We start from the raw sequence: 26,503 nt of genomic DNA on the forward strand, positions 1-26,503 counted from the left end.
GCCTTTACTCAGGGCTTGTACGATTGCATAAGGAGCCACATGGTGTCTATTGACATTCCCGAGGACATCAATAAGCTCATTGCCCTTGCTATCCGTATCAAGAGGAGACTCAACAAACAACGAGAGGATCGACACTGACAACCGGGCCGAGCAGTATCCTACGAAGGGGAATCCCACACCCATATTCCCGTCTTTCTGCACATCCGGGCCCCCTTCCATGCAGCTCTTGGAGGAACCGATGCAGCTTGGAAGAGTTGCATCAGTTGAAAGAAGTCAGCATTTGTGACTACACCTCTGCCTGTAATGTCGACAAGCCGGCCACAACATCACCCGGTGTCCTGTACGACCTGCGATTCAGCGGCCACGTGACCAGGTATAGTCCAACGCTCCCATCGGGGTGACGCTGATGCTGGATCTTCCTCCACCGTCCTCATTGCCAGTGTCTGTATCTCCCAGGTATGCTGTCCTGGTCTACCAAGAAACTAGACATTGAAACTTTAATTGATTCTGGACCTAATGACTGTTTTTTAGATGAGGAGTAAGTCAGGATACAAATAATATACCTGTGTTGCCGCTTGAGATAACCAAAGTTGTACACTCACTAGTCGGGCGTCTGCTGGCCAAAGAGCATTTCAGACTGCTTCTCTTACCCTTCGGTTGTCAGGGAATCATAAAGAGGAGCACCAATTTTTTGTCCTACCCTCACAATTGTCACTTGTAGTGCTTGGTCTCATATGGCTCATCATGCACAATCTAAATATTGACTGGAACAAACTAAATATTTCTAAATGGAGGGTTTTTTGCCATTCACACTGTCTTAGATTTGCACGTCTGTGTCTCCATCTGATTGTTAATGTTTATTGTTCCACCTATGTACCATGACTTGCGTGAGGTGTTCAGCGAGGAACAAGCCACGTCATTAACCCCGCATCAACCTTCTGGGTGCCTCCCTCCCTACATCTTGCCTTTTTAATATATCCAATCCAGAACGCGAGGCTTTTGAGTTATATATTTTTAATTCTCTTGCGTCCGTCCTCCTCACCATTAGCTGCAGAATTTTTCTTTGTAGAGAAGCAGGAAGACTCACTGAGACCCTGTATGGATTATCGGGCACCCCTATGTGGGGGCCATCTTCTCTCAGCGCGACTCCTCCAGTGGTAAATTGCACCCCTGCGCCTTCTTCTCTCGTCGCCTGACTTCGGCGGAAAGAAATGATGACATTGGCAACAAGGAAATTTTGGCCGTAGTATTAGTCTTGCAGGAGTGGCACGATCTCTTGGAAGGCTCTCAACAACCATTCACTACATTCACTGATCATAAAAACCTGGCCTACATTCATGCCACCCAAAAACTAAATCCCAGACAGGCACGGTTGGGCATTATTTTTATCCAGGTTCAGTTACACTCTGACTTTTCGTCCAGGTTTCTTGTATGGCAAGCCTGATGCACTTTCCAGGTTACGCTCCCTGGTGGCGGAGGATAACACTCCCCCGGAAGCAATTTTTCGTCCATCTCAGATCTTCAGGGGCTTCAATAGGATGTGGAACAAGAGGTGGTGGCCGCGCTCAAGGACTCAGCTGCTCTGGCTGAATGTTCTGTTGGTCGGCCGTTCGTTGGTCCCGAGCTCCGCTCCAATACGTTATTCTGTATCCACAATTCCAGACTGGCATGTGACGCAGGTATTAGGCAAACATTTTGTCTGTTGGCGCAGCTGTTTTGGTGGCCTTCCAAGAGGGCAGATGTTAAGGAGTTTGTCAGAGCTTGTTCTGTCTCTTCCCGCAAAAAAACCCTCTCACCAGGCTCCCGCTGGACATCCAAGACTTCCCCCCATCCCTTTTCGACCATGGTCTGACATTGGCCTGGTCTCACAGGACTTCCTCCGTCTAACGGCAACAATGTCGTCCTCACCTCCCAGGGGGTGATCAAGGATGATGGGTCAAATGCAGAGCATAATTTCGCCACACCTAGTGTGCGTGTGACAATCATTGGTACTTTAACTTAACAATGGTCAATCATTTTTCTAAAATGGCTCATTTCACAGCCCTACCCAAGCTCCCATCCGCTTTAGAGACTGCCGACCTACTAGATCAACATGTGTTCCGGCTCCATGGTATCCCTACGCACGTGGTCTCCGACAGGTTCCCCAATTCACATCCGCCAACTGGAAGGTGTTTTGCAAGGCAGTGGGAGCCTTAGTCTGTTTGTCCTCAGGGTATCACCCGCAGACTAATGGCCAGACAGAGCAAACAAACCAGGATTTGGAGGCCACTATCCACTGTGTCTGTTATCAACAACCTGCTTCATGGTCTTACAACCTCCCCTAGATGGAGTATTCCCATAACACACTGGTCAGTTCAGCCACTCGGATTTCACCTTTCCATGCTGCATTTGGTTTTAAACCCCCAGCGTTCCCATCGCGTAACACACTTCTGACCGAAACAAGCAATTAGCCAACCGCTCTCGTCGTCCTGCACCAGAGTACACACCAGGACAAAAGGTATGGCTATCATCTCGGGACTTACCTCTTTAAACATTTTCCCAGAAATTGCAACAGACATGTATTGGTCCATTTCCCTGGAGCGCATCATCTGTCTTACCTCAGTTCAAACTCCATCTTCCAAACTCCCTCGGAATTCATCCAGTATTTCATGTCTGCCTTTTCCAGCCTGTGATCTCCTCTGAACTGAACCCTCGTGAGATGGTGATACTAAATTGGCCATCGTGTGTCAATATGAGTGTGAATGTTGTCTGTCTGTCTGTGTTGGCCCTGCGATGAGGTGGCGACTTGTCCAGGGTGTACGCTGCCTTCTGCCCGAATTAAGCTGGGTTAGTCACCTTCACCCCCGCGACTTCGAGAGGGACAAGCGATAAGAAATGGATGGATGGATCAAAATAATATTGTGGATACAGGAATACATTTTATCTTGTCGCCGTTTATTCTGAATGGAGTCAAACACACTACAATATTTTTCTGCACACAATATCACCAGCATATCAATCAGATGACTAATAGTGAAACCTCCAAAGTCGACCAAGCAAAATGTCATCCAGTTCAACCAAAATTGACTCAAAAAATCAACTAAAACTGGGAGTTTAAAAACAATGATCGTACGTGTGTCACACGTCACTTAGTTTGAGACTCAATATTTGTTTGGTTGGACTATCGGGTTAAGTATGCAGGGATTGCAGGACTCAAGTCTGGGTGCTCGATTCAATAAAGCTCTGGACTGCACATATAATTATTTTGTTGGGTCTCCCCCGGTTCTCAGGGTTTATGGTACAGTAGATGAGTGACGAATGAGGTTTTGTGTTCAGTGTTAACACGGTCTTTGGCGAAGCACGGCAAATAGCCAAACCGCCATGAACCGCCTAGTGGACTTCTAAAATGTATGTCTTTCAAGCTGCTTCGCCTCCAAACACACTATCAGCAGCTTCTCCATATTTTCTTGAATAAATGTCTGCAATTTATATTTTATTTGAACATTCTTGCTTGCACAAAAGCTGGCCCCTGCTTCAGTACTGTGCAGAGTCTGCCGACAAGCATTGTTGCGCTCAAACTGCCTCACTAAATTGGCCACACGGTTGGCCGTGTTTTTTATTATTTCTTTAATTTAATGAATATCATCCGCTTGTTCTTCTCAGCACTCTCTTTAACATTCACTATCTCCTTTCCAATGGTTAGAATACAACGTTATGTCATTCTCTAGCTATAAGCTAATGCTAGCAAGTAAGACCGGCAGTTTAGGGGCTAACGGTGGGGAAGTTCTTAAGTCAAATTTATGTCCACGACCTAAAGCATAACAAAAAGCCGAGAGACAGCTCCTATCTCTCATAAGTGAGGTAACACTGTACCTCAGTCCTACTATCTTTAATCAATCAGCTGTTATTACACCCTTTCTCCATTTAAAATAACATTTACATTTCATAGTTGTTTTCTGCTGTGACGTTTTTTACTGCGAATATAACTTTGTTTTGATTTTGCGTGGTGTGTAACAGGATGTGTGACATCATGTCTCAGAGCTCTACATAAGCGATTTATTAACTCACATTAATCCCGAACAATTGTAGAAAAATGGAACAATGGATTGTGTTTGACTTTGGAGGTTCCACCGGACATAAGTGATAACATATTACTTAATTGGGCTTATTAAAGGGAAACTGTACTATTTTGGTTAATTTTGCCCATAATCAACAATCCTTTTGAGACAAGAGCACGTCTTTCCCTTTTCTGTGCATTCTAAATATTAAAAAAAAAACTGCTAATACAAGGCAGCTAGCAATGAGATTCATCTACTCAACCTATGAAACCCTCTTGAAGACCTATTTAAAAAAACGCCAAAAACGTTCCACTTACATGCCGTGACCTGCATTTTAAACAAGCTCTAGCAAAATTGTTAGTCGTGACACATGGCCTTGCTTAGACTCTCTCTCTGACCACGAGTGAGTAGCCAGCTACTAGCTACTTTAGTTACTTTACCTTGAACTGCTAATAACGTTGGTTGCAACCCACCATTAAATAAAGAAGAAGGAGGAGCTTGAGATACTTCTACTGCTGCTGTATTGCCTTTGAATTAGGGAAAGTTACATTTAAAATATAAATAATGCATCTCACCTAAATAGTATAATGAAGTTGTGGAACCAAACTGAGAAGTTTTTTAACTTTGAAAATCCACAATATGGCTGTCAACTTGGCTTTCATTAAATGGAAAAATCGCTAGACAGCACATTTTATCTGAGGTGTGAATAATATTCTGAATTTACCAGCTCAAGGAAAGAACATGTGATGAAAGATACAACATCCCATCAGTAGGGATCCCAGTGAGAGCGGACATTGTAAATCACTGTGCGCTAAACGTTTCAAATAAAAACATATTTGAAACGTTTAGCGCATAGCAAGGATAAGTGAAATCAATGCGCCCAGGAAATACATGTTGGTAATGCTTAAAATGACCAAGTATAAGTATTAAATGTTATCATGACTGTGCTTATGGACCCTACATTACATACATACTTGTAAAGAACATAATGACATGGCTGTCTTGAGTTTCCAATAATTTCTACAACTCTTATTTTTTTGTGATAGAGTGATTAGAGCACATACTTGTTGGTCACAAAAAACATTCATAAAGTTTGGTTCTTTTATAAATGTATTATGGGTCTACTGTCTGCTTTTTGATTGATTTATTGAAACTTTTATTAGTAGATTGCACAGTACAGTACATATTCCGTACAATTGACCACTAAATGGTAACACCCGAATAAGTTTTTCAACTTGTTTAAGCCGGGGTCCACGTTAATTAATTCATGGTATAAATATATACTATCAGCATAATACAGTCATCACATAAGTTAATCATCAGAGTATATACATTTAATTATTTACATTATTTACAATCAGGGGGTGGGGTCTGGAGGGGATTGGGGCCAGGGGGGTTAGTTTGGTTGATATCAGCACTTCAGTCATCAACAATTGTATCACCTGAGAAATGGACATTGAAACAGTGTAGGTCTGACTTCGTAGGATATGTACAGCCAGCAGTGAACATAGTGAGTTCAGAAAGCATAAAAACAAGTATATACATTTGATTATTTGCATTTGATTATTTACGATCCGGGGAGGTGGGATGTGGAGGGGGGAGGGTGTTAGTCTAGGGTTGAAGTTGCCTGGAGGTGTTCTTTTAGTGCGGTTTTGAAGGAGGGTAGAGATGCACTTTCTTTTACACCTGTTGGGAGTGCATTCCATATTGATGTGGCATAGAAAGAGAATGAGTTAAGACCTTTGTTAGATCGGAATCTGGGTTTAACGTGGTTTGTGGAACTCCCCCGGGTGTTGTGGTTATGGCAGTCATTTACGTTATGGAAGTGGTTTGACATGTACTTCGGTATCAGGAAGGTGTAGCGAATTTGATAGACGAGGCTCAGTGCAAGTATACATACAGCAATGTTAATATTTGGTTACATGTCCCTTGGCAAGTTTCACTGCAATAAGGCGCTTTTGGTAGCCATCCTCAAGCTTCTGACAAGCTTCTGGTTGAACTTTTGACCACTCCTCTTGACAAAATTGGTGCAGTTCAGCTACATTTGTTGGTTTTCTGACATGGACTTGTTTCTTCAGCATTGTCCACATGTTTAAGTCAGGACTTTGGGAAGGCCATTCTAAAACCTTCATTCTAGACTGATTTAGCCATTCCTTTACCACTTTTGACGTGTGTTTGGCGTCATTGTCCTGTTGGAACACCCAACTGCGCCCAAGACCCAACCTCCGGGCTGATGATTTTAGGTTGTCCTGAATAATTTGGAGGTAATCCTGGGATTAAAGGTCTCACATTTTCTCCTCCAAACATATTGCTGGGTATTGTGGCTAAACAGCTCAATTTTTGTCTCATCTGACCACAGAACTTTCCTCCAGAAGGTCTTATCTTTGTCCATGTGATGTCAGATGAAACATACATTGAATTTGTTGTGACCAACAAGTATGTGCTCCAATCACTCTATCACAAAAAAAATAAGAATTGTAGAAATTATTGGAAACTCAAGACAGCCATGACATTATGTTCTTTACAAGTGTATGTACACTTTTGACCACAACTGTATATAAAACAGGGTTGAAGGTTTTTTATAGGTGGAATAGATCGTATCCACATCATTGTTAGCTGCCTCTTATGAGCATTTTTTTTCATTATCTGGAATGCACAGAAAAGGAAAAAAGGTGTGTTTTTGTCTTACATTAAGATTATGGATGATGGGAAAAATTCCCCAAAAATTGCAGTTCCCCTTTAATACAGTAGTTGTGAATTATTATAGGATAAACCGATTGAGTATCACAGCAATCTTTTCTTTGGAAGAACAGTTTCCCAAGCCATTTGTACAGGGACATGTTGTTGCCTTTATCTTACTCTCAAAAAAAGGCCTCAGGTACTTGTTGTATCCTTTCATCAACTTCTGAATGGTTGGAGGCAAAATTTCTCCTTCCTTCACTTCTGCATTGAGCATGGTGTTCTCTAACAACCTAGAGGTGGACAGAAACAAAGAAAATGAGTAAGATTGTCCTCATTATTTTTCAATTCGTCACGCTTTTGCATTGCAAACATTGCAAACGTACATTTTGTCTCCCCTGCAAACTCACTGTGTACTGTATCTATAGCGTATTCGTTTAGTGCCACTGCAAATCTTGCAAACACATGCTGAGAGAAGACACAGCAGGATACAAATTGGTAAATTGGATTTTTTTTAAAGAAACGGTAAAAAGGAAGCACACACATGAAAGGCTCATTTCAATTGTTTTGAGTCTGACTCACTTGGTTTCAGAATTTTTGATCCAAACCATCCATCTCCCATGCTCATGTGTTTTAATTGGTGGCTTTCAAGAAATGATTAGTCTTTTATTATATGAGTGCTATCCTTAAAGGCTCAATGGAGTGTGGGAAGATGTTGCCAGCAATTGCGGCATGCACAAGAAAAAAAGGTTCTCATTCTCAGCTGTATGTGTTTGTAGAGACGACGGGAACGAAAGGCAGACGACTTTCTTGTGCAGAAAATGCAGCTCCTGGGCACATGCTCTGATGTAAGAAGGGAATGAAGGAGTAAAGATTAAGCCATGTGTGGAGAAAAGAGTCATTTTGCCTATACATGCTGTCAGCATCAGGTTCTGTCATTTCTATTCAACAAAGACTTGTGAAATTGGAAAGCAAAATGCAAAATGATGGTGACACAACACCCTCTAAAACCATAGTCAAAATGCCTTGTTGGAAACACAAAATTGCATATTCAAAAGCGAAGCACAATTGATTTACCGGTCACATTGCAATTTGTGATAATTGCAAAACATTGTTGTCATTGAGCTCAACTATAATATACAGTTTAAATCCATTCATGAAACCTTTAATAACTGTAGAAATGTTCTAAAGCATACATCAACATTTGCATTTCAGAATGAGAGATTTAAAAATGGGGGGAAATATGGGATTTTCAATTTTATGACAAATCGCTGTTTAAATTAATAACAAATTAAGTAAAAAAAAACCCAACACAATTCACGGTTTAAAAGACAGTAGTCAAATCCAGCGCTAACAATTATGTCATTAGCTATGACGCAAACGCTTAACAGTTTGCATGTCTCAAAAAAGGGTTCTTAGTAGGGTTGCAAAATTCTGGGAATATTCAAAGTTGGAAACTTTCCATGGGAATTAACGGGAATATATGGGAATTAACAGGAGTTAGCGGGAATTAATGGGAAAAAACATTGCATGCAACATGCTCGATCTTGCAGCATGACTACTAGCTAAAACAACCTGATTTAATATAAATTCAGTAGAATTTCAATCCTTCACTGTGCATTCCTCCATCACATGTGCAGTGCATTCTTCCATCACGTGCACAGGTAATTCCCAGCATGCTACACACTACAGCAGGGCTATTGAGGCCACACTAGTATTTGAGGGTAAGGACTTCATCCAGTCAGGTAAGTTTTGATGATATTACTGGGGTAAATATATTTGATCTGATGTGTGCAGACATTTCACCCCAACCAATGTAGGCAGAAAGGCTGTGTACATTTGCAAATACTGTGCAAAGACCTACGCCAAAAATGCCACAAAGAAGCAGCAGCATATAGACAAGTGCCCAATAATATTTAATTATTGTAATTCCCCATTAATTCCCATATATTCCCATTAATTCCCATGGACGGTGTCCAACTTTGAATTATCAAAAAATGGTCAATATTTCCAAACTTCCCGAGCTTAACTTCCCGTGGTAAATTTCCGGAAACTTAGTGAGGAACTCTGTAATACTATGTTGTGAAAATGAAAATAAAAAAACAATTCAACGACTTTGGCTAAGGTGTTTTTTACTGCTTGTACAAAAACTATTCCAAGACACTGGGATAAACTCGAAACTCCTATTAGGAATATGTGGCTGGACACAATAAACGATGTATGGAAAATGGAGAAAATGGCTCATATAATACATTTGAAGACCTGTTCAAGAAAAAATGGCTGACTTGGACAATTTACTTAGAAATATGATATGCAGTACTTCTATGTATGATATAGTTCTTCGGGAAGGTATTTACAGCGCTTTATTTTTTTCCACATGTTATGTTACAGTCATATTGCAAAACGGAATAAATCCGTTTTTGTCCTCAAAATAGCACACACAATACCCCATAGTAACAATGTTAAAACGTTTTCACAGCCTTTGCTCAATACTTTGTTGATGCACCTTTAGCAGCAATTACAGCCTCAAGTCTTTTTGAATATGATGCCATAAGCTTGGCACACCTATCTTTAGGCAGGTTCGCCCATTCCTCTTTGCAGCACCTTTTTAGCTCTATCAGGTTGGATGGAAAGCGTTTGTGCACAACCATTTTCAGATTTCTCCAAAGATGTTCTATTGTACTGAAATCTGGGCTCTGGCTGTGCCACTCAAGGATGGAAAGTGTGGCCCTGAAGCCATTCGGCTAATGCATTTGCATTTTATTTGAGTAAAGTGCAACACTTTAGGTTGAATTAGTATAGTAATAGTTTATAGTTTATAATAATAGTTAGGCACCTCTCTGTGTGCATTTTTTACTTTCCACCCACTGTCTGAATGCTTCTGTATATATGGATATAGTATAATATTTAATATTTAAACAATACATTCAGAACATTCGTTCTCAGGACTGGACTGTGCACCTTACCTCCTTTTGCACTATTTTTCTTTTCTTTCCTTCCTATGTTTTGCATATTTATAGACTGTCGCACTGATACTGGAGTTTCTGTCACGTGGGGTTCGCAGCTAGCTGCGGGGTTGTTCTTCCAATGCAAAATAGACGGCTCCGGACAACAGCGTGAAGGTAGGCTAGGATTTATTAATATAAATCACGCACTACCGCGAACATAAACAATACAACAACAACTACAACAAAAAAGAGGCAAGTGTGCCTAAAATGCAAGTGAGGCTAACCTTAAACAGAAGCTATGGCATGGACATGGAAACTTACTTGGACAGAGCAAGACATAAACCGGTGTGACATCAAAACAACGCAGGCAGAACGAGTGATGAACAAAGGTAGGCTTAAATAATAGTGACATGATTGGTGACAGGTGTGTGTGAGTCCGAACGTGAAACAGGTGCGTGACGTGACAGGTGAAACTAATGGTTGCTATGGTGACAAAACAAAACAAAAGTGCACAAAAAGTCCAAAATTTAAACCGAACATTACTAAAACAAAACATGATCACACAGACATGACAGTTGCTTTTAATCACATTGTACCTGTGTATAGTGACAATAAAAGGCATTCTATTCTATTCTATTCTTTTCTATTCTATTAACAAGAGGAAACATTTCCTGCTCACATGTTTAACATTAAAAAAAAATAAATAAATAAATAAAATAAATTAAAAAAAAAAAAGCTGGAGCCTATCTCAGCTGCACTCGGGTGGAAGGCGGAGTACACCCTGGACAAGTCACCCACCTCATCGCAGGGCCAACATAGATAGACAGACAACATTCACACTCACATTCACACACTAAGGCCAATTTAGTGTTGCCAATCAACCTATCCCCAGGTGCATGTCTTTGGAGGTGGGAGGAAGCCAGAGTACACCGAGGGAGCCCACGCAGTCACAGGGAGAACATAGACACACCGGCCCCCAGTCACATTTTTTCTCTCAACGTGGCACCCGAGTCAAAATAATTGCCCAGGTCTGCAGTAGAATGCAACACTTCCACTTACTGACCGCTGGAAATGTCTGACCAAGCTATAGATCTTGATTTAAAAAAAGGCTTGCACTTTGAATCAAATGAAACAACAGCAGTAATTTGAAATTAAATAACTACAGGGAGAGCAAAGACAGTCTCTTTTTTTCTGGATCTAGGCATTCAACATCTGAGGCACCACACTCACAATGTTGATGCAGTAAACGTTGAATGTATTTTTAATTGATGTCATTTTAATTCAATGTGTTGCAGCTGGTGATGGGTAGTAATTCGGTACTTTTATTGGCACAAACTGAATTCTGGGTATTGATTCAAGTAAAATCAAACAGTGCCATTTTTGTCGTGTGTGATGTCATGCCTGGTTGCAGACTAAACACAGGCTCAAACACTTGACGAGGAAACAATCACTCAAGGCGCACTCCGAGTAGACTCAAACTGTCTCTATGTAATGTAACAAAAAGAAACTATGCCTGATAATAAAAATGCCCTAAACATAAAGTAAGGCTCCAGTTTTCCACAATGTGCTATCATGATGCTAATTTACATTGGCTTTTTCACATACATATGACTGATTAGCATTAGCGATTGTACGTGGCATTTTCAACACCTCCACATTTGGTAGTTAAAACTATAACTAAGCAAGTGTGTAATAAGTACACTATTTATAGTATAAGGACTTTTGGGTGTAGGCATACAAGGTATAAGGCCTTTGTGTGTACTAAAACATGTGCAAACTTCATAGCAAACGCAAAGCCATTTTACTCAACATGTGCACTGAGAATTGCATCTCTTTAGTGAGCAGAATAAGGAGCGCAATCCATTTAGCGTTTCTGTCTTCATGAATATGTGGAATAAATGCTCATCATCAGAACTACCACACTACTGGAAGGAGAAAGTGCAAATATAATTACTTACTCTAGCAAAAAAAAGACATATCAGCTTACAGCGGAGTGAATGGGAGTTCCTCAATTCGGCCCGTAAAACCCAATAAAAAACCAACAATGCCAAGTGCCAACAATACTCATGTGCATTTCCTGACTTGAATATTAACCAAGTATTAGTGATATTGTTATAATCAAGCGCTAACACAGACAACCTATTTTTAGCGGCGCTGTGATCATGAGCTTGTGATCATGAGCTTGTGTGCCTATGTTTACATCATCGAGTGGTCTGCTGTTTCCTCGCTTCCCTGCTCCTTGGAAGTTTATTGTAGATTATAAATAATGCCTCTAGGCTGAGGATGTTTTCTGACAAGTTGGTACACTTTGACAGCCAAATTAGACTCGGAAATGGCGATAATGACACACAGAGCTGCTTGTCTTCACCTCCCTTTTCTTTGCGAGGATTAAGAGTAATCCTTCATCTAAATGGGAATATATGAACATCCCAGCAGTCGGCATCCTAATGACAGCAGACCCTGTACAGTAAGTGATGTTAAATTATGGTTGTTGTCTCTCATATAGTCTGCAGTGAGTAGTAATCAGTGATGTTAAAAAAAAAAAAAGCGAACGCTGTGATGAGTTTTTGAAATTAATGCCAAAAATGAGCAAAATAGGTCAATGTTAAATGTTATTATAAATGTACCTGTTAATACATTACATATATACTTACACCATGTATATACAACCTTAATGAAGATGTTTGGATGATTTTTGAGGGCTTTATAGGCAGAATAGAGCGGCTCCCACCGGCTCCATTGTAAGCAGACTTTTGATCAAATGTATTTAATATTTAGAATGCATTTTTAAAAATCCATCCGTCGTCATGTTCATAATGATTGTGAACGATAGGTAAAATTCCAAAAACAGTGCAGTTCCCCTTTAAGGGGCTGATTTAAACATTTTCAATTGATGTCTTAATGTCTGCTGGCATTTTGTTTTTCTTTTTGTGATGTTTGACTTTTTCAGCTATAAGATTAACATATCTCCTATGTGGAAAAAAATGTGTTACAATATGCATTTTCTTGCATATTCTTTTTCACATTTGCAGTCAGTGCCGCCGCTTCCCCAAGGGGCGCACTGAAAAAAAAAAAAATGGTTTCAATGTAGATGCACTGCAGGACTGCTTCTGAAAGGCCCATAAAATGTGATATGTGTCTGCTGCATGTTTACAAACATACCAACACGCGACAGGTAATAGCATAATAACAGAAATGTGCAGTAAATAATTGAGTGTCTTTGTGGTGATGCCTCCGTATAGTACCCACAAAAAAATCTCATTTAAATAAGGCAGTCTGCACCACTGTTCAATTGCACATGCATTGTTAGTAGATCACAATCAACACGCCCACTAAAAGTAGACACTATTTTATAGTTTGCACACGCTGTTTAGCATGGAGTATTTGGATTATAGTAAATCATCCTTTGTGGTGTGCTACAAAACACTAGACTGGCATATTCATCTTAAAAGCAAATGCTACTTCCTCGCTATGTAACACAGACTAGTCTATACACTACTGCCATCTAATGTATTTTAATTGCAACTGCAGAATGTAATGTAAATTTAGAAATGTAATAGGAAAACACGACCTTCCAGCTCGAAAGCAGTTATCATTATATTATTATCATTATTATCAAATGTATCATTTTTAAATAATGACTTAATAAAACATTTACTAACACAAACTAAAGCACCTAAAATTGGTACTGCTGAGTTCAATTTAAATGATACTCAATTCTAATAACATAATTTGACCCACATTAAATATTGTTCAACAATTTGTAACCAAGTTATTTTCTATCTAAATCAATACAAGTTACAAACATTATGTTTCTGTATGTAATATCAATTATGGATGTTCCGATCGGGGATTTATCCTGCCTATTCCGATATCGAGCATCCATGAGTGAGATCGATTGTGTCAGGCCTGGGTCAGAAATAGGACTCAGATGCAGAGGTGGGGAATAATCCGGCAGGCTTTTATTTTGAAAAGTTCACTTTTCACCTCTTGAGTCAGGGCAATACAACAACGGCTATAAACTTTAACAACTAGGCGAAAAGGTTTCACAAAATGTGAACAAACCGAAAATCACTCCAAAAGGAGGAAACAAAAATATCTATCTCTAACTACACTAGCGAGGAATATAACTATGACATTTAAACAACAAAAGATGCTCCGAAAAGGAGGGAAAAACAATGGGCTATAAAGCTTCTACACTGATTCTTATCTAGAGAAATAATTAAAAAAAGGTCACTCAAAAATGAGGAAAAGAAGAGACTGTAAAAGTAAACTGAACTCACCACTGCGACTTGAAAACTTTACAAACAAAAATTCACTCTGCTTAAGAGGAGAAAAGGAAAACTCAAAACACCAACTTGGAAATTCAAGTTTTGGATAACACAACGAGACAAGGCTTGAGCATGATGCTGGAGATGCACGAGACATTCTGGCACAGAACAAAGTGTGGGCTTATAAGACACATGGGAGTAATGGGGAACAGGTGGAAACAATCAGGGATCAGGGATGATGCCAGACTGATGACACATAAGGAAGAGCAAGTGACCTGAAACGAGAGGAGAGTGACTTTTCAAACTAAAACTTGAAATTCACAAGACACAAAAAAACCAAGACAAGACATCCCTCACCGCGGTGTGACAGACTGATACCAATACTGATCACGCTTTTTAACTGTACATTTTTCAGATGTCTTTATCGTGAGTGCTAGTGACAATTTAACAATATCAGCACATTTATGCTAGTTCTTTATTTTATTATATTACATACAATTTATTGAGCCAAACAATGTCAGTCACATCAACTAAATAATATAAAAAAGTAATGTCTACAACTCATTTAAATCGTGTTTGTCTTCTTGTGTCTAGGGACTCATTATTTTAATTTGTAAACATGAACAAAAACTAAAAAAAACCGAGAAAAAAAACCAATCCAATCATTCTAGTATTGATTATATATTATTGGTGTTGAAAGCACTAATTTATGGATCAATCCACCTTCCTACGTGCCGTGTGCTGACAGTGATATTGCTGACACACCAACAGTTGTGGTTATATAATCCTATTTCTAGACTCTTAAGTTTAAGTACCAATGATTGTCACACACACACGAGGTGTGGCAAAATTATTCTCTGCATTTGACCCATCACCCTTGAGGTGAGGGGAGGGGTGGGCAGCAGCGGTGCCGCGCCCGTGAATCATTTTTGGTGATTTAACCCCTAATTCCAACCCTTGATGCTGAGTGCCAAGCAGGGAGGTAATGGGTCACATTTTTATAGTCTTTGGTATGACTCGGCCGGGGTTTGAACTCACAACCTACCGATCTCAGGGCGGACACTCTAACCACAAGGCCACTGAGTATTAATCTATTTGTTAATTTCCTGTTAATAACTGCTTACTTTCTGCTTTAACGTGGTTCCCTCTAAGCGTCTAAACTTCACTACAGCATTTATTTATTTTCCTTTTTCAAACTAGCTAAGTTGCTAACTTAGCTATTAGCATGCCAGCTCCTGGCTTGCTCTCGGTGTGTAACATGTTCAGCATCATCCTTCAGCGATAATTTAACTTGATATTGAAGAAATGCAGTTTATTTGCGGTAATTAAAGTGATTATTACTAACTTAGGGAAGTAGCTCCACACTGGGTATGGACATACACAATTTGCTGGAGGTCTAAAAATAAATACTATCTTAGATAGAAGGGATCTGTGTTTGAAAGGCATCAATCGATCAAGGATGGCGATCACATACTTTTTCAAGAAAATCGGCGGATACCGATCAGTGGCCGATCGATCGGGACATCCCTAATAATAATGCCATTAAAGAGAATACCCCAACTCATGTTTTGCCTGTCCTATCTGTAAAAACCCCTTGAGGCCTCCGAGTGGAACTGCTGGAAGTGACAAGTCTCTTTACATACGAAAGTCAAACAAAATGTCTTCTTAGCGAGGCTCAGGTCTCGATCCACCTGACTGTGTCAAATCAGCTAAGACAGCTGGATAAGTCGCTCCCAGCACCTTGTTGCTATGCTGCATCAAGTCTCACTCACTTGGCTTGAAGCCTCTTGTTTCAGGATAAGAAAACCGAGTTGTTGACAGCAGTGACGATGCTTTGCCTCTGGCACACTGCATTAGCATATGGTGCTCCCAGTGTGACCTTAGTTACATTCTCAAATAATCTTGCAAAATCATTGCATGCTTACATTTGTTTGTTTTGTTATTCTAACTGCTTCAAAAATGCTTATCCAGAGCTGAATGTGAAAAAATGAAAAGGAGGTTAAGAGGTATTATGGACCGTTCCAAAATATGTACCACACCTCTCGCCAGGCACAATAGGCTCCAACTATTGTGAAATTGAACAGAATAGCGGTAGAAAACGTAATGATTCCCAAACAATTGTAAAACTATATAGCAGTTAAATAATGTTTTAAAGGGGACCTATTATGCAAAACAAACTAACTATTGGTACCTGTTTTTCTGTACTGCAAGAGTCCTGAAAATTTGAAATCAAACAGATATTCATAAAACAATCTTTCCTTCCTCCATAGTTCCTCCGAACGAGCCGTTTGGAATCTGCCCAATTGGTGATGTCAGCGGTTATATCCATATGGTAAACATTTTACCCGAAGAGCTTTGTCCAAGTCAACCATTGTAGTCTGACGCTGTGGTCAAAATGTTCCTTCTTTTTCTCTATCCTCTTGTTGTGGAGCAGACTGGCTCGTACATGCACATGCATCCTGTTGGCATGTCTACGGAAAAGTAGCTTATAGTTCTAAAGGCGCATCCTAAAGAGACGGTCAGAAAGTGGCTTGAAGATGGTCTGTAAAAAAGAATCAAGGCAACACTTTGCAACAAACCACATTTGCATCTTATGTAGACCACAAGGAAGTGTCTTAAAGGGCAACATTATCACCAGACCTATGTAAGCGTCAATATATACCTTGATGTTGCAGAAAAAAGACCATATATTTTTTTAACCGATTTCCGAACTCTAAATGGGTGAATTTTGGCGAATTAAATGCCTTTCTAATATTCGCTTTCGGAGCGATGATGTCACAACGTGACGTCACATCGGGAAGCAATCCGCCATTTTCTCAAACACCGAGTCAAATCAGCTCTGTTATTTTCCGTTTTTTCGACTGTTTTCCATACCTTGGAGACATCATGCCTCGTCGGTGTGTTGTCGGAGGGTGTAACAACACTAACAGGGACGGATTTAAGTTGCACCAGTGGCCCAAAGATGCGAAAGTGGCAAGAAATTGGACGTTTGTTCCGCACACTTTACCGACGAAAGCTATGCTACGACAGAGATGGCAAGAATGTGTGGATATCCTGCGACACTCAAAGCAGATGCATTTCCAACGCTTAAGCCGCTGAAATCCGAGTCTGAATCCGAGCTAATGTCGCTATAGCTTGCTGTTCTTTCCGCCATGTTTGTTTGTGTTGGCATCACTATGTGACGTCACAGGAAAATGGACGGGTGTATATAACGATGGTTAAAATCAGGCACTTTGAAGCTTTTTTTAGGGATATTGCGTGATGGGTAAAATTTTGAAAAAAACTTCAAAAAATATAATAAGCCACTGGGAACTGATTTTTAATGGTTTTAACCATTCTGAAATTGTGATAATGTTCCCCTTTAAGTGTAAACAAAAAAATCATAACATGACCCATTTAAGAATTTGACTTTGAATTAGTCATTACATTTACTTACTGTTGCAAACTTGGACAACAATTTAAAAGTTAATATTGAATCAAATACTTAGAAATAACAAGCAAGCTATACTGTAGTTATGATTACCATTCAAATACTAATCATGCAGTAGTCACAAACGGTACAACGTCAATACCAGCTCTGCCTTTTGATGATGGGCAAGCAGCATAAGAAGCTTATAGGAGGATATCAAGGTTATGCGCTGCGGTTTAAGTGGAACATGAACTTGAGTAATTAAACTACTCATGCATACACAAGAATCCTTTCTATTCTTGAATGCGAGTAGCTCTCTCCCACAGTTGAGAGTGTGGTCCACAGAGAGCACATTTTCCCAGGGTGCAAGCTGACAGACTTGACACACCTGCCCACTGGGCTGCCTATCAAGAATATTAAGATGACACATTGAGGGCCCACAACTGAGCTGAGATACCTTGCAGACAGGGAGCTTGATTTAAGACTTTGTGTAATCCTGTCCCCCTAAAAATTATGGTATGTATGAAGAGTTCAGGCGCAAAAAATGATAAACGCCATTTTGCGGATTTTGAGTTGTGTGTACTACACCAGCTGAAATCTAATTTCCTGCAAAAGCAACATATTGCATTTCCCTGTTGAATATTCTGTTTTCCTTCAGAAAGTGCTCTGCTCTCTTTGTGGTACAAACAAATCCATTAGACCCATCAAAATTTGATGACGTCATCCAACGTCGGCGTCCATGATCGCTCGCTTCATGTCTGTTTTGCTGTCATCGTAATTAATTAAAGCACCAAGAATGATTGTTTTGAATAAACCATTGAGTGTGTGGTGCTCTTGTCTACTGGGTGCATGAAAAGACATTGTCCCGATAAATCTGAGCAGTCCGTAGGCAAGACAGGTCGACACAGTGCGGTCAGAAAAATGTCGTCTATTGTCTGTTTACATATTGTACAGGATGAATGACAAACTGAATTGTGTGTTTACTCTGCTGTTGTTGTCTTGTTATACAGCTGTCAACGTAATGGTGTCAAGATGCAGCAGTCAATGTAAACCCCGGATTGTCCTACACAGGGATCACTCAAAAAGGTGTTTATTTGGATGAAATGTGAAGTGAAGTGAATTACATTTATATAGCACTTTTTCTCAAGTGATTTAAAGCGCTTTTCATTGTGAAACCCAATATCTAAGTTACATTTAAACCAGTGTGGGTGGCACTGGGAGTAGGTGGGTAAAGTGTCTTGCCCAAGGACACAACGGCAGTGACTAGGATGGCGGAAGCGGGGATCGAACCCGCAACCCTCAAGTTGCTGGCACAGCTGCTCTACCAACCGAGCTATACCACCCCAATGTAATTACAGCGATGGAATAAGCATTCCTCTGAAATAATTATCTGTTTTCACTCATTTTTAGGGCGAGGCTGGCACCATATAGGATTAGTATGTTTTTGCGAAAAAAACCTATTTTGGAGTTATCTGTTTTTGCTGCAAAATTTGTACAAAATTATCACAATTTCAATTTTGTAATACATGTGCATTTTTTAAATTGGGAGTTTCATTTTGGTTGTTGGAAACACTTTAATTGCAACCCACATGTGCAGGATGGCTGTTTCGTGAAAAGCTTCACAAACAAACATTGATTTACCTAAAACAAGTAAAATGAAGATATCTATTTTTGCACATGAACTCTTCACATATATTTTTCTGCATAAATGTATGATAAAATCATGTGTAAAATATATGATTTCAAGCAAAGTGTCCTGCACATTGACTTGATTGTATTTTTAATATTTACATTTTAAAGTTGTACGCACAAACACTAAAATATACCTTATTTGTCTCTTGAGTTGCCCAAATTACTGTTTTATGTTAGTTCTTTTTTTATATGAAAAAAAACGTTTTTGGTAAGTCACTTTAATGTGTTTAGTAACCACTGGTGGTCTAACGACAAATCTTCGATTCACAGCCAGTCTGGCGTCAGGAAGGCCAAATTGGTTTAAAAACTAAGCTAAAACCATTCATGCGATTGAATCCCTGTGGCGACCCCTGACAGTTATAAGCCGAAAGAGAGAGACAACTGTAATATGCTTCATGTCAACATGCTATTCGCATAAATGTCACATGGTTATAGTCAATGCGTTTGCTAATTCGATGCTAAAAACTCACTCCTGTTACTTTCAGTCTTGTTACTCAAGTGAGTCATCTTCTGCTTAAAGATTAAATATAGTTGTCCAAGATAGGCTAATACACATTTTGAGTCTTCGAAAGGTTTTGGCATACATTTTAAGTTTATTTTGAGATAGTTACAAAAAGCTAACGGAATATGGGACAGTACTTACATGGAATTACCAATTTATACCAAATATATGTTTTCAGTAAACCAAGACTTTAAGATAGGGTTGCCAAGTGTCCCATGAAAACAGAATTGTCCCATATTCATTATAACAAAGTAAGCTGACAATGCTTATGTACATATTGTTGTTGTACTTTGATACCAAATATTTTGTATAGGCCTGTGTTGGGGGTTAAATCACCAAAATGATTCCCGAGGGCGGCCACCGCTGCTGCTCACTGCTCCACTCACCTCCCAGGGGGTGGAACAAGGGGATGGGTCAAATACAGAGGGTAATTTCACCACACCTAGTGTGTGTGTGACTATCAGTGGTACTTTAACTTTAAAAATGTAATGTTCTCACAGTTTTCAATATCAAAAAGTGAAAAAAATAAAACTACAGTACTTGAAAATGCTTTCAGTGTAGCACCTCCTCCATGTTTGCAGAATGTGTAAATGGCATGGTTCAAAGATTCAATGGTTTGTAGTGTCTCACTGTGGGTAATATAATTGCTTACTATGGAAACAGAAATAAATGCGCTGAGAAAAGAAGTTCCGGTAATGCATAAAATGACAAAAATATGGTAAATATAGTTGTCAGGCTTGTCCCTGACAGTTTGACTGTGTTTTAGTTTTTTCTCTGTGTTTGTCTTAGTTTCCTGTCAGCGCTTATATTTTGTCTTCATTTCCTGAGTGTCTCCCTGAATGCTGCTTCCCCTCAGCTGTGGCTGATTGGCACCTGGCCACACCTGGTGTCAATCAGCCAGCTACTATTTAAACCTGCCTTCTCCTCCAGTCATTGCTGGATGATTGTCATCACTACCTGATTGTCATTGCCGATGTCATTGTAGTGTCTACCTGTCCTTGTCGCTGTCGTCATAGCGGTAAGCTGTTCCTTATAGCTATTTACGGTTGGTTTCTCCTAGCTTCTTGTTTTCCTGTTAGCCAGATCCTGTTAGCCGTTTGCTATTTCCAGTTTTTCTGTTTTCTGGTTCCTGTTCCCATTTTGCCTGTTCCTAGTTTGTGTTTTTACTTTATTTCGAACATTAAATCATGTTTTCCCGTATAACGCCTTCCGCCTTCTCTGCATCTTGGGGTTCGCGTCCTACAGACTCTGACAATAGTTATGTGTAAATATATATATATATATATATATATATATATATTTGCAGTGTCTATATAAAACGTTGGGCAGCACTGTGAACAGGGTTAGTAAATGTGCCTCACAATACGAAGGTCTCGGGTTCGATCCTGGGCTCGGGATCTTTCTGTGTGGAGTTTGCATGTTCTCCCCATGACTGCCTGGGTTCCCTCCGCGTACTCCGGCTTCCTCCCACCTCCTAAGACATGCACCTGGGGATAGGTTGATTGGCAACACTAAATTGGCCCTACTGTGTGAATGTGAGTGTGAATGTTGTCTGTCTATCTGTGTTGGCCCTGCGATGAGGTGGCGACTTGTCCAGGATATACCCCGCCTTCCGCCCAAGTGCACCTGAGATAGGCTCCAGCGCTCCCCGCGAGCCCGTAAGGGTGGTAGAAAATCGATGGATGGATATATAAAACGTTGATGGAGGGTTTTGAAGTTGTTTTTAGAGGGCTCTGAAGGCTACAACCTTGATTCCCATTAGTCCCATTTTGCAAGGTTTTTTTAAATCATCTATAGAATTCATTCATCCATCCATTTTGTACCGCTTGTACCAAAGAAAATATACATTTGAGCTGAGCTGAGCTCTTAATTCAAAACATTTGTATCTCAAATCAGTGCTGCCCATTGAAAGACATTGAAATCATTTTAACCCATGCTTGGTGCCCCTAAAGCAACACAATGTGAACATACAATATACATGTACAATGAGTCACGGTCAATAAGGCTGAGATAGCAGTGAGTAATGACATTGAAAAAGCAGATATTCCTAGTTATGCTGTCTTCCACAGTCAGAGTAATGGTGGAAAAGACTGGATGTTTTTTAGGCGATGTGCTGGGAGGGTTACTGTCACACGAAGCTGGGAAGCAGAGACATACTGTAGATGGGTCATTTTGCGGCGGAGTGACAGACCGCTCTGGCAACCCGGATCAGCCTCAGGCATGCGCCAGAAGGCAAGCAGTGGTTGGAGGAGCAAGCCTCGGCAGGAACGGGAAGTCGGTTGGAAGGCTGTAGAAGATGGACGGCTGCCAAAGGTTTGGTTTCCAATGATGAGAAAACAAAGATATATTCATCTCTCGCTATAAGCTATTGCCAGCAAGTCAGAGCAAATTTTTTTGGGAGAGTCTTCCTGCGTTCACTCTGGCATTTTCTATGCAAGTTGTAAGTCAAATTATACTCGCAACTTAAAGCATGACAAAATCGCAGAAAGTTGTATCTCAAAATACTTGTATGTTGAGGTACTTGAAAGTTAAGGTACCACTATACTGTAAAAATATTGAACAGTATATTTGCCTAAATACATATTTCCCCTTTTGACCACAGCATATCCATTCCCCTTTTAAGGAAATTGCACAGCAACTAACAACACGGTGGCTGAGGGGTTAGTGCGTCTGCCTCACAATACGAAGGTCCTGAGCAGTCCTGGGTTCAATCCCGGGCTCCGGATCTTTCTGTGTGAAGTTTGCATGTTCTCCCCGTGACTCCGTGGGTTCCCTCCGGGTACTCCGGCTTCCTCCCACTTCCAAAAACATGCACCTGGGGATAGGTTGATTGGCAACACTAAATTGGCCCTAGTGTCTGAATGTGAGTGTGAATATTGTCTGTCTATCTGTGTTGGCCCTGTGATGAGGTAGCGACTTGTCCAGGATATACCCCGCCTTCCGCCCGATTGTAGCTGAGATAGGCTCCAGCGCCCCCCGCGACCCCGAAGGGATTAAGCGGTAGAAAATGGATGGATGGATGGATGGAACTAACAACACATTACAGAGGAAAGCTGCCATGTTGTTTTAATGAACTAAACGTTAACAATCTTGAATTAAGAAGGTTTGAACAGCTATTTAACAATAAAGGTATATTTTTGTCAGTACCTGCTGTTTAAAATAGGGTGGATTAATGACAATTACACTACAAATTATGTTGGTTTCAACTGTGTACAGTCAACTGTGTACAGTCAACTGTAATTGATGACATTTGGAGCTCAGTAGTAAAGCAGCAACCCTGTGACTCTGCACTGTGAAAACCATATAGAATATTGATTGTTTCAATTCAGGGGCTCGGCCATGCTGATCTATCGGAAGGAAATATAAAATAACGGCAGCATTGTGTGTCAAGAAGCTACCAATCAATGAGTGAAACCAGGCAAGGAAAACAGAACTAATTAGCTGATGCACACTCGTTCTTAGACAACAACAAATCAACAATATTGTATTGCATTTGATTACTGCATAAAATGACGGTAAACTTCTTTGTGACTTTAAAAATATATGTATTTCCTCCTTAAGGGGTCCTTACTTCTACAGCACATGAGTGAAACACAGTATGTGACATTTGAGGCTGTAGCTGGGCAGCTTTAACAACCACTGGATGGCATCCACCGCCCTATGCTTTCTGTGGCCTGAAGGCTATGCTAATGTCTGGTGGCTTCATGTTGGAGGAATCCGTTCAGACGTCGTTCTATAGAGGTGCCTTGGAACAAGAGTCAAACCCTGTGGCAGAATATGGCTTTTCAAATCCTGTTTCATGACATAACATCCCCAAAGACCTCCAAACCTCCACCAAACTCTTCTTCCCAACCTTTATTCAATTCACACCAAGCATCAGTCCAGCCGGCTCCAGCAGATTTCATAACAGATTAATTTGGATGAACATAACCCCCCGCAGAGAGCCGAGTAACACTCTCCAAGGGCTTCCTTCACTTTTCTTCCTCCCACTCAGCAATATGCTCCCATCCACGTCTCGCTGTTCTTTCACTGATTCATATCGTTATCATCTTCTAGAATCCAAAGTGTGCTTTTTCTGTGGTGCTCAAATCTCATGTGTTTGTGATTGTATTTGCACAGGGAGCTATTTGATTGTTTTTTTCAGCATTCTGGGGTGCTTGCAAGGATACACTTCCGACTAAGTTTCTTGATGTGCTTAAACCTGTGACTCACTGGGATTATTCATATTTTTACTTTCATACATTTCCATGAGATTATTTTCAACCACATTCATTAAAACTGCAACTCATACTATCATACTAGCAACAAAATTACAAACACATTTTTTTCTATCAGGGACTATAAAAAGAAGAGAACGTCCATATAATTTGCATTGAAGGACACAAATTTAAAATATTAAATAATTTCAGTTATAATATCAAAAAACAATGAATTATATTTACTTTTGCACCGATACAGGCTGGATCTACGTGCAAGCTCAATAGCACATGCAAAGCTGATCTACTAAACAGGTGCGCAGAAGATGTGTCTCTTAAGCACAATCAATTCAGTCTTTCTGTCTTTGTGAATATGCAGAATACATGTTAATTATCACAACACTTATAAGTGTCATGTCTGTTGATCATGTTTTTGTTTTGGTCATGTTCAGTTTTGTTTTTGGACTCTTTGTGCACTCTTGTTTGTTTTGTCACCATAGCAACCCATTAGTTTTCACCTGTCATGTCACGCACCTGTCTCACGCTTTGCACTCGCACACCTGTCACTAATCATGTCACTGCTATTTAAGACTGTCTTTTTCTGCTGATCGGCCTGGTGACATTATCCTTTCATACCATGCTTCTTCTGACACCCCTGCTACCTCGTTTTGTCTTCATGCTACCATAGTTCCATGCCAAGTAAGTTTTTGTTTATTGTTCATAGTTTCTGCCTTTGTGCAAGTTTTGTTTCATTAGTCAAGTTTGTTCTCCGCCATTGTGCGCGCCTTTTGTTTGCTTCCTTTGTGATAGTCTGTTAGTGTTAAAATAAAAATATATACTTACATTCACGCCTTGCCCGCGCCAACTTTCCTTTGCATTCCGGGAAAACAAAACACCACAAAGTCCACGTTTTGACAGCAATTGTAGGAGCAGAACATTCAAACACAACTATTTAGCACACGCAGTGTGATTTATAAAGACTGAAATTATTCTGCAGCCACCATTTTGCATCTCTATTCAGTGCGTTTCGAAAGGACGTGCGCAGAAATGGCCGTGAGAAAGGAGGCAATTGCTCTGCATCTCCGTCTTACGTATGCTCGTCAATGTATATCCGTCTGTCAAAAATTTAAAAAATGATAGACATATCGTCTATCTTGTATTTGCTTAATGACTGGCTTATTAACACAAATTCAATTAATTAATTAATTAATTAAAATTCTTAATCTCTTAAGGCCCAAGCTGTTTGTTTACATGCTTTTTTTAATGGTTTTGCTATTTGGGCTTATTGGAGCCTAATTACAATAAAAACTAAGAATCATATTTTGATATGCTGTACTTAGTCCGTAAGCAACAAACGTGTACTTCATGTTTAGTGACATGCTAATTCTTATTTTTACACTTTTTTTCCCAAATGCCATTGTATGTTATACTCTTCTGACACCACCAGATGACAGTATAAATGTCCACATAAGGGCCATACGATCCTAATTCAGTAGTGTACACACTTTTGGAAATAAGAGCTTTTTTTTACTGACATTTGTTTTTTCATTTAGAATATATATTATGAACATATCCCTTATGTGGAAAAAAATGCATATTCTTGCATTTGAAAGATTCAGGGCACGCTCGCAGTTAGTGTCAGCATCTTCCATAAGCGCACCTTCAGCGCAGTAATATATTGGGTTCCATTGCTTCTAAAATGCCCAGAAAAAGTGGTGCATGTCTGCTGCATTTTTCAAAACAGAGCAAAACGGCACACGTAGGTGCATGATAACATGAATATGCAGTAAATGAGTGTCTCCATGTTGAAAACCACATAGTGTATGCAAAAACCTAATTTAAATAAGTCGCCCTGCACCAGTTATCAATTGTACACCAGTCACACGCAACACGCCCAGCAATAGTACGCGCAATTCACTCGCTGTTTAGTGCGTAGTATTTGGATCTTAGTATATTAGGCTAGGGATGGGTATCGAATCTGGTAGTTTTTGGCACCGACCAAATCCCGCCGGTCCTACCAAGCACTGATTCACGTAAAATCTTGTAAAATCGTGCCATGTTACGGTACCGGGGTTTGCGTGACGTCACCACCAGGTGCAGATAGGTATCTATCGATAAACACATTTCGAGGACAACCGCTATAAAACCCCCAACGGTTAGTATTGCGGTTTTATATTAAAATTATGGAAAAACCGTGATTGATCATTTCACATTGATAAACTCACGGATTGAATGGCGCTAGCGCACTAGCTTAAATGCTGACATGAAAACAAGAGTCATTAACATCTTTCACGATTAAGAAATGACATACTTCAACTTAAACTTATATAAACACATTACTGTTTGAACAACTAAGCTAATCAAGTGTGCACATTGAACCTACAAGCTGGGCTGTCATAGCACAGAATGATTGATCCAAGAAATAAGAGATTGAAGTTGTTTTACGGTGCATTCAAGGACCTCTGAAAAGAGTAGGACAACCAAAGAGCAGAACGCCTACCAGAAAAAATAAATAACAATATATTATTATTTGTAATGCACTTTTCAATTAAAAAAATCTTTAAGTGTTAAAGTGCAAATACATATTTAAAACAATAAAAGTTTAACCATTAAAACTGATTATGCACTAAGACCAAAACACTATCAATGAAGCATAAGAAACACAAAACCTGTTTGTCTATTTATTATTTTAGTTATTTAAAAAACATCTAAAGACTTCAGTGTGTATAGAAGTGTTTTTTGAGCACATTCAACAATATTACAATGATA

At 39.8% G+C, this 26,503-nt stretch overlaps 1 protein-coding gene across 3 annotated transcripts in view; it reads right to left on the reverse strand.

The window, feature by feature from the left end:
* Positions 1-26,503, reverse strand: part of LOC133607723 (gamma-aminobutyric acid receptor subunit pi) — a 159,201-nt gene that overhangs the window by 49,413 nt on the left and 83,285 nt on the right. For 2 of the 3 annotated variants that reach the window (XM_061962624.1, XM_061962632.1), the window contains one exon: positions 6,897-7,009. The exons of the other annotated variant lie outside the window; for it this stretch is intronic. In XM_061962624.1, the coding sequence (XP_061818608.1) occupies positions 6,897-7,009 (113 nt within the window). The remainder of the gene's footprint in view (positions 1-6,896; positions 7,010-26,503) is intronic. 3 annotated transcript variants of the gene reach the window in all.

The sequence above is a fragment of the Nerophis lumbriciformis genome, linkage group LG02 (genome assembly GCF_033978685.3).
Source record: "Nerophis lumbriciformis linkage group LG02, RoL_Nlum_v2.1, whole genome shotgun sequence".
Classification (NCBI taxonomy): Eukaryota; Metazoa; Chordata; class Actinopteri; order Syngnathiformes; family Syngnathidae; genus Nerophis; species Nerophis lumbriciformis.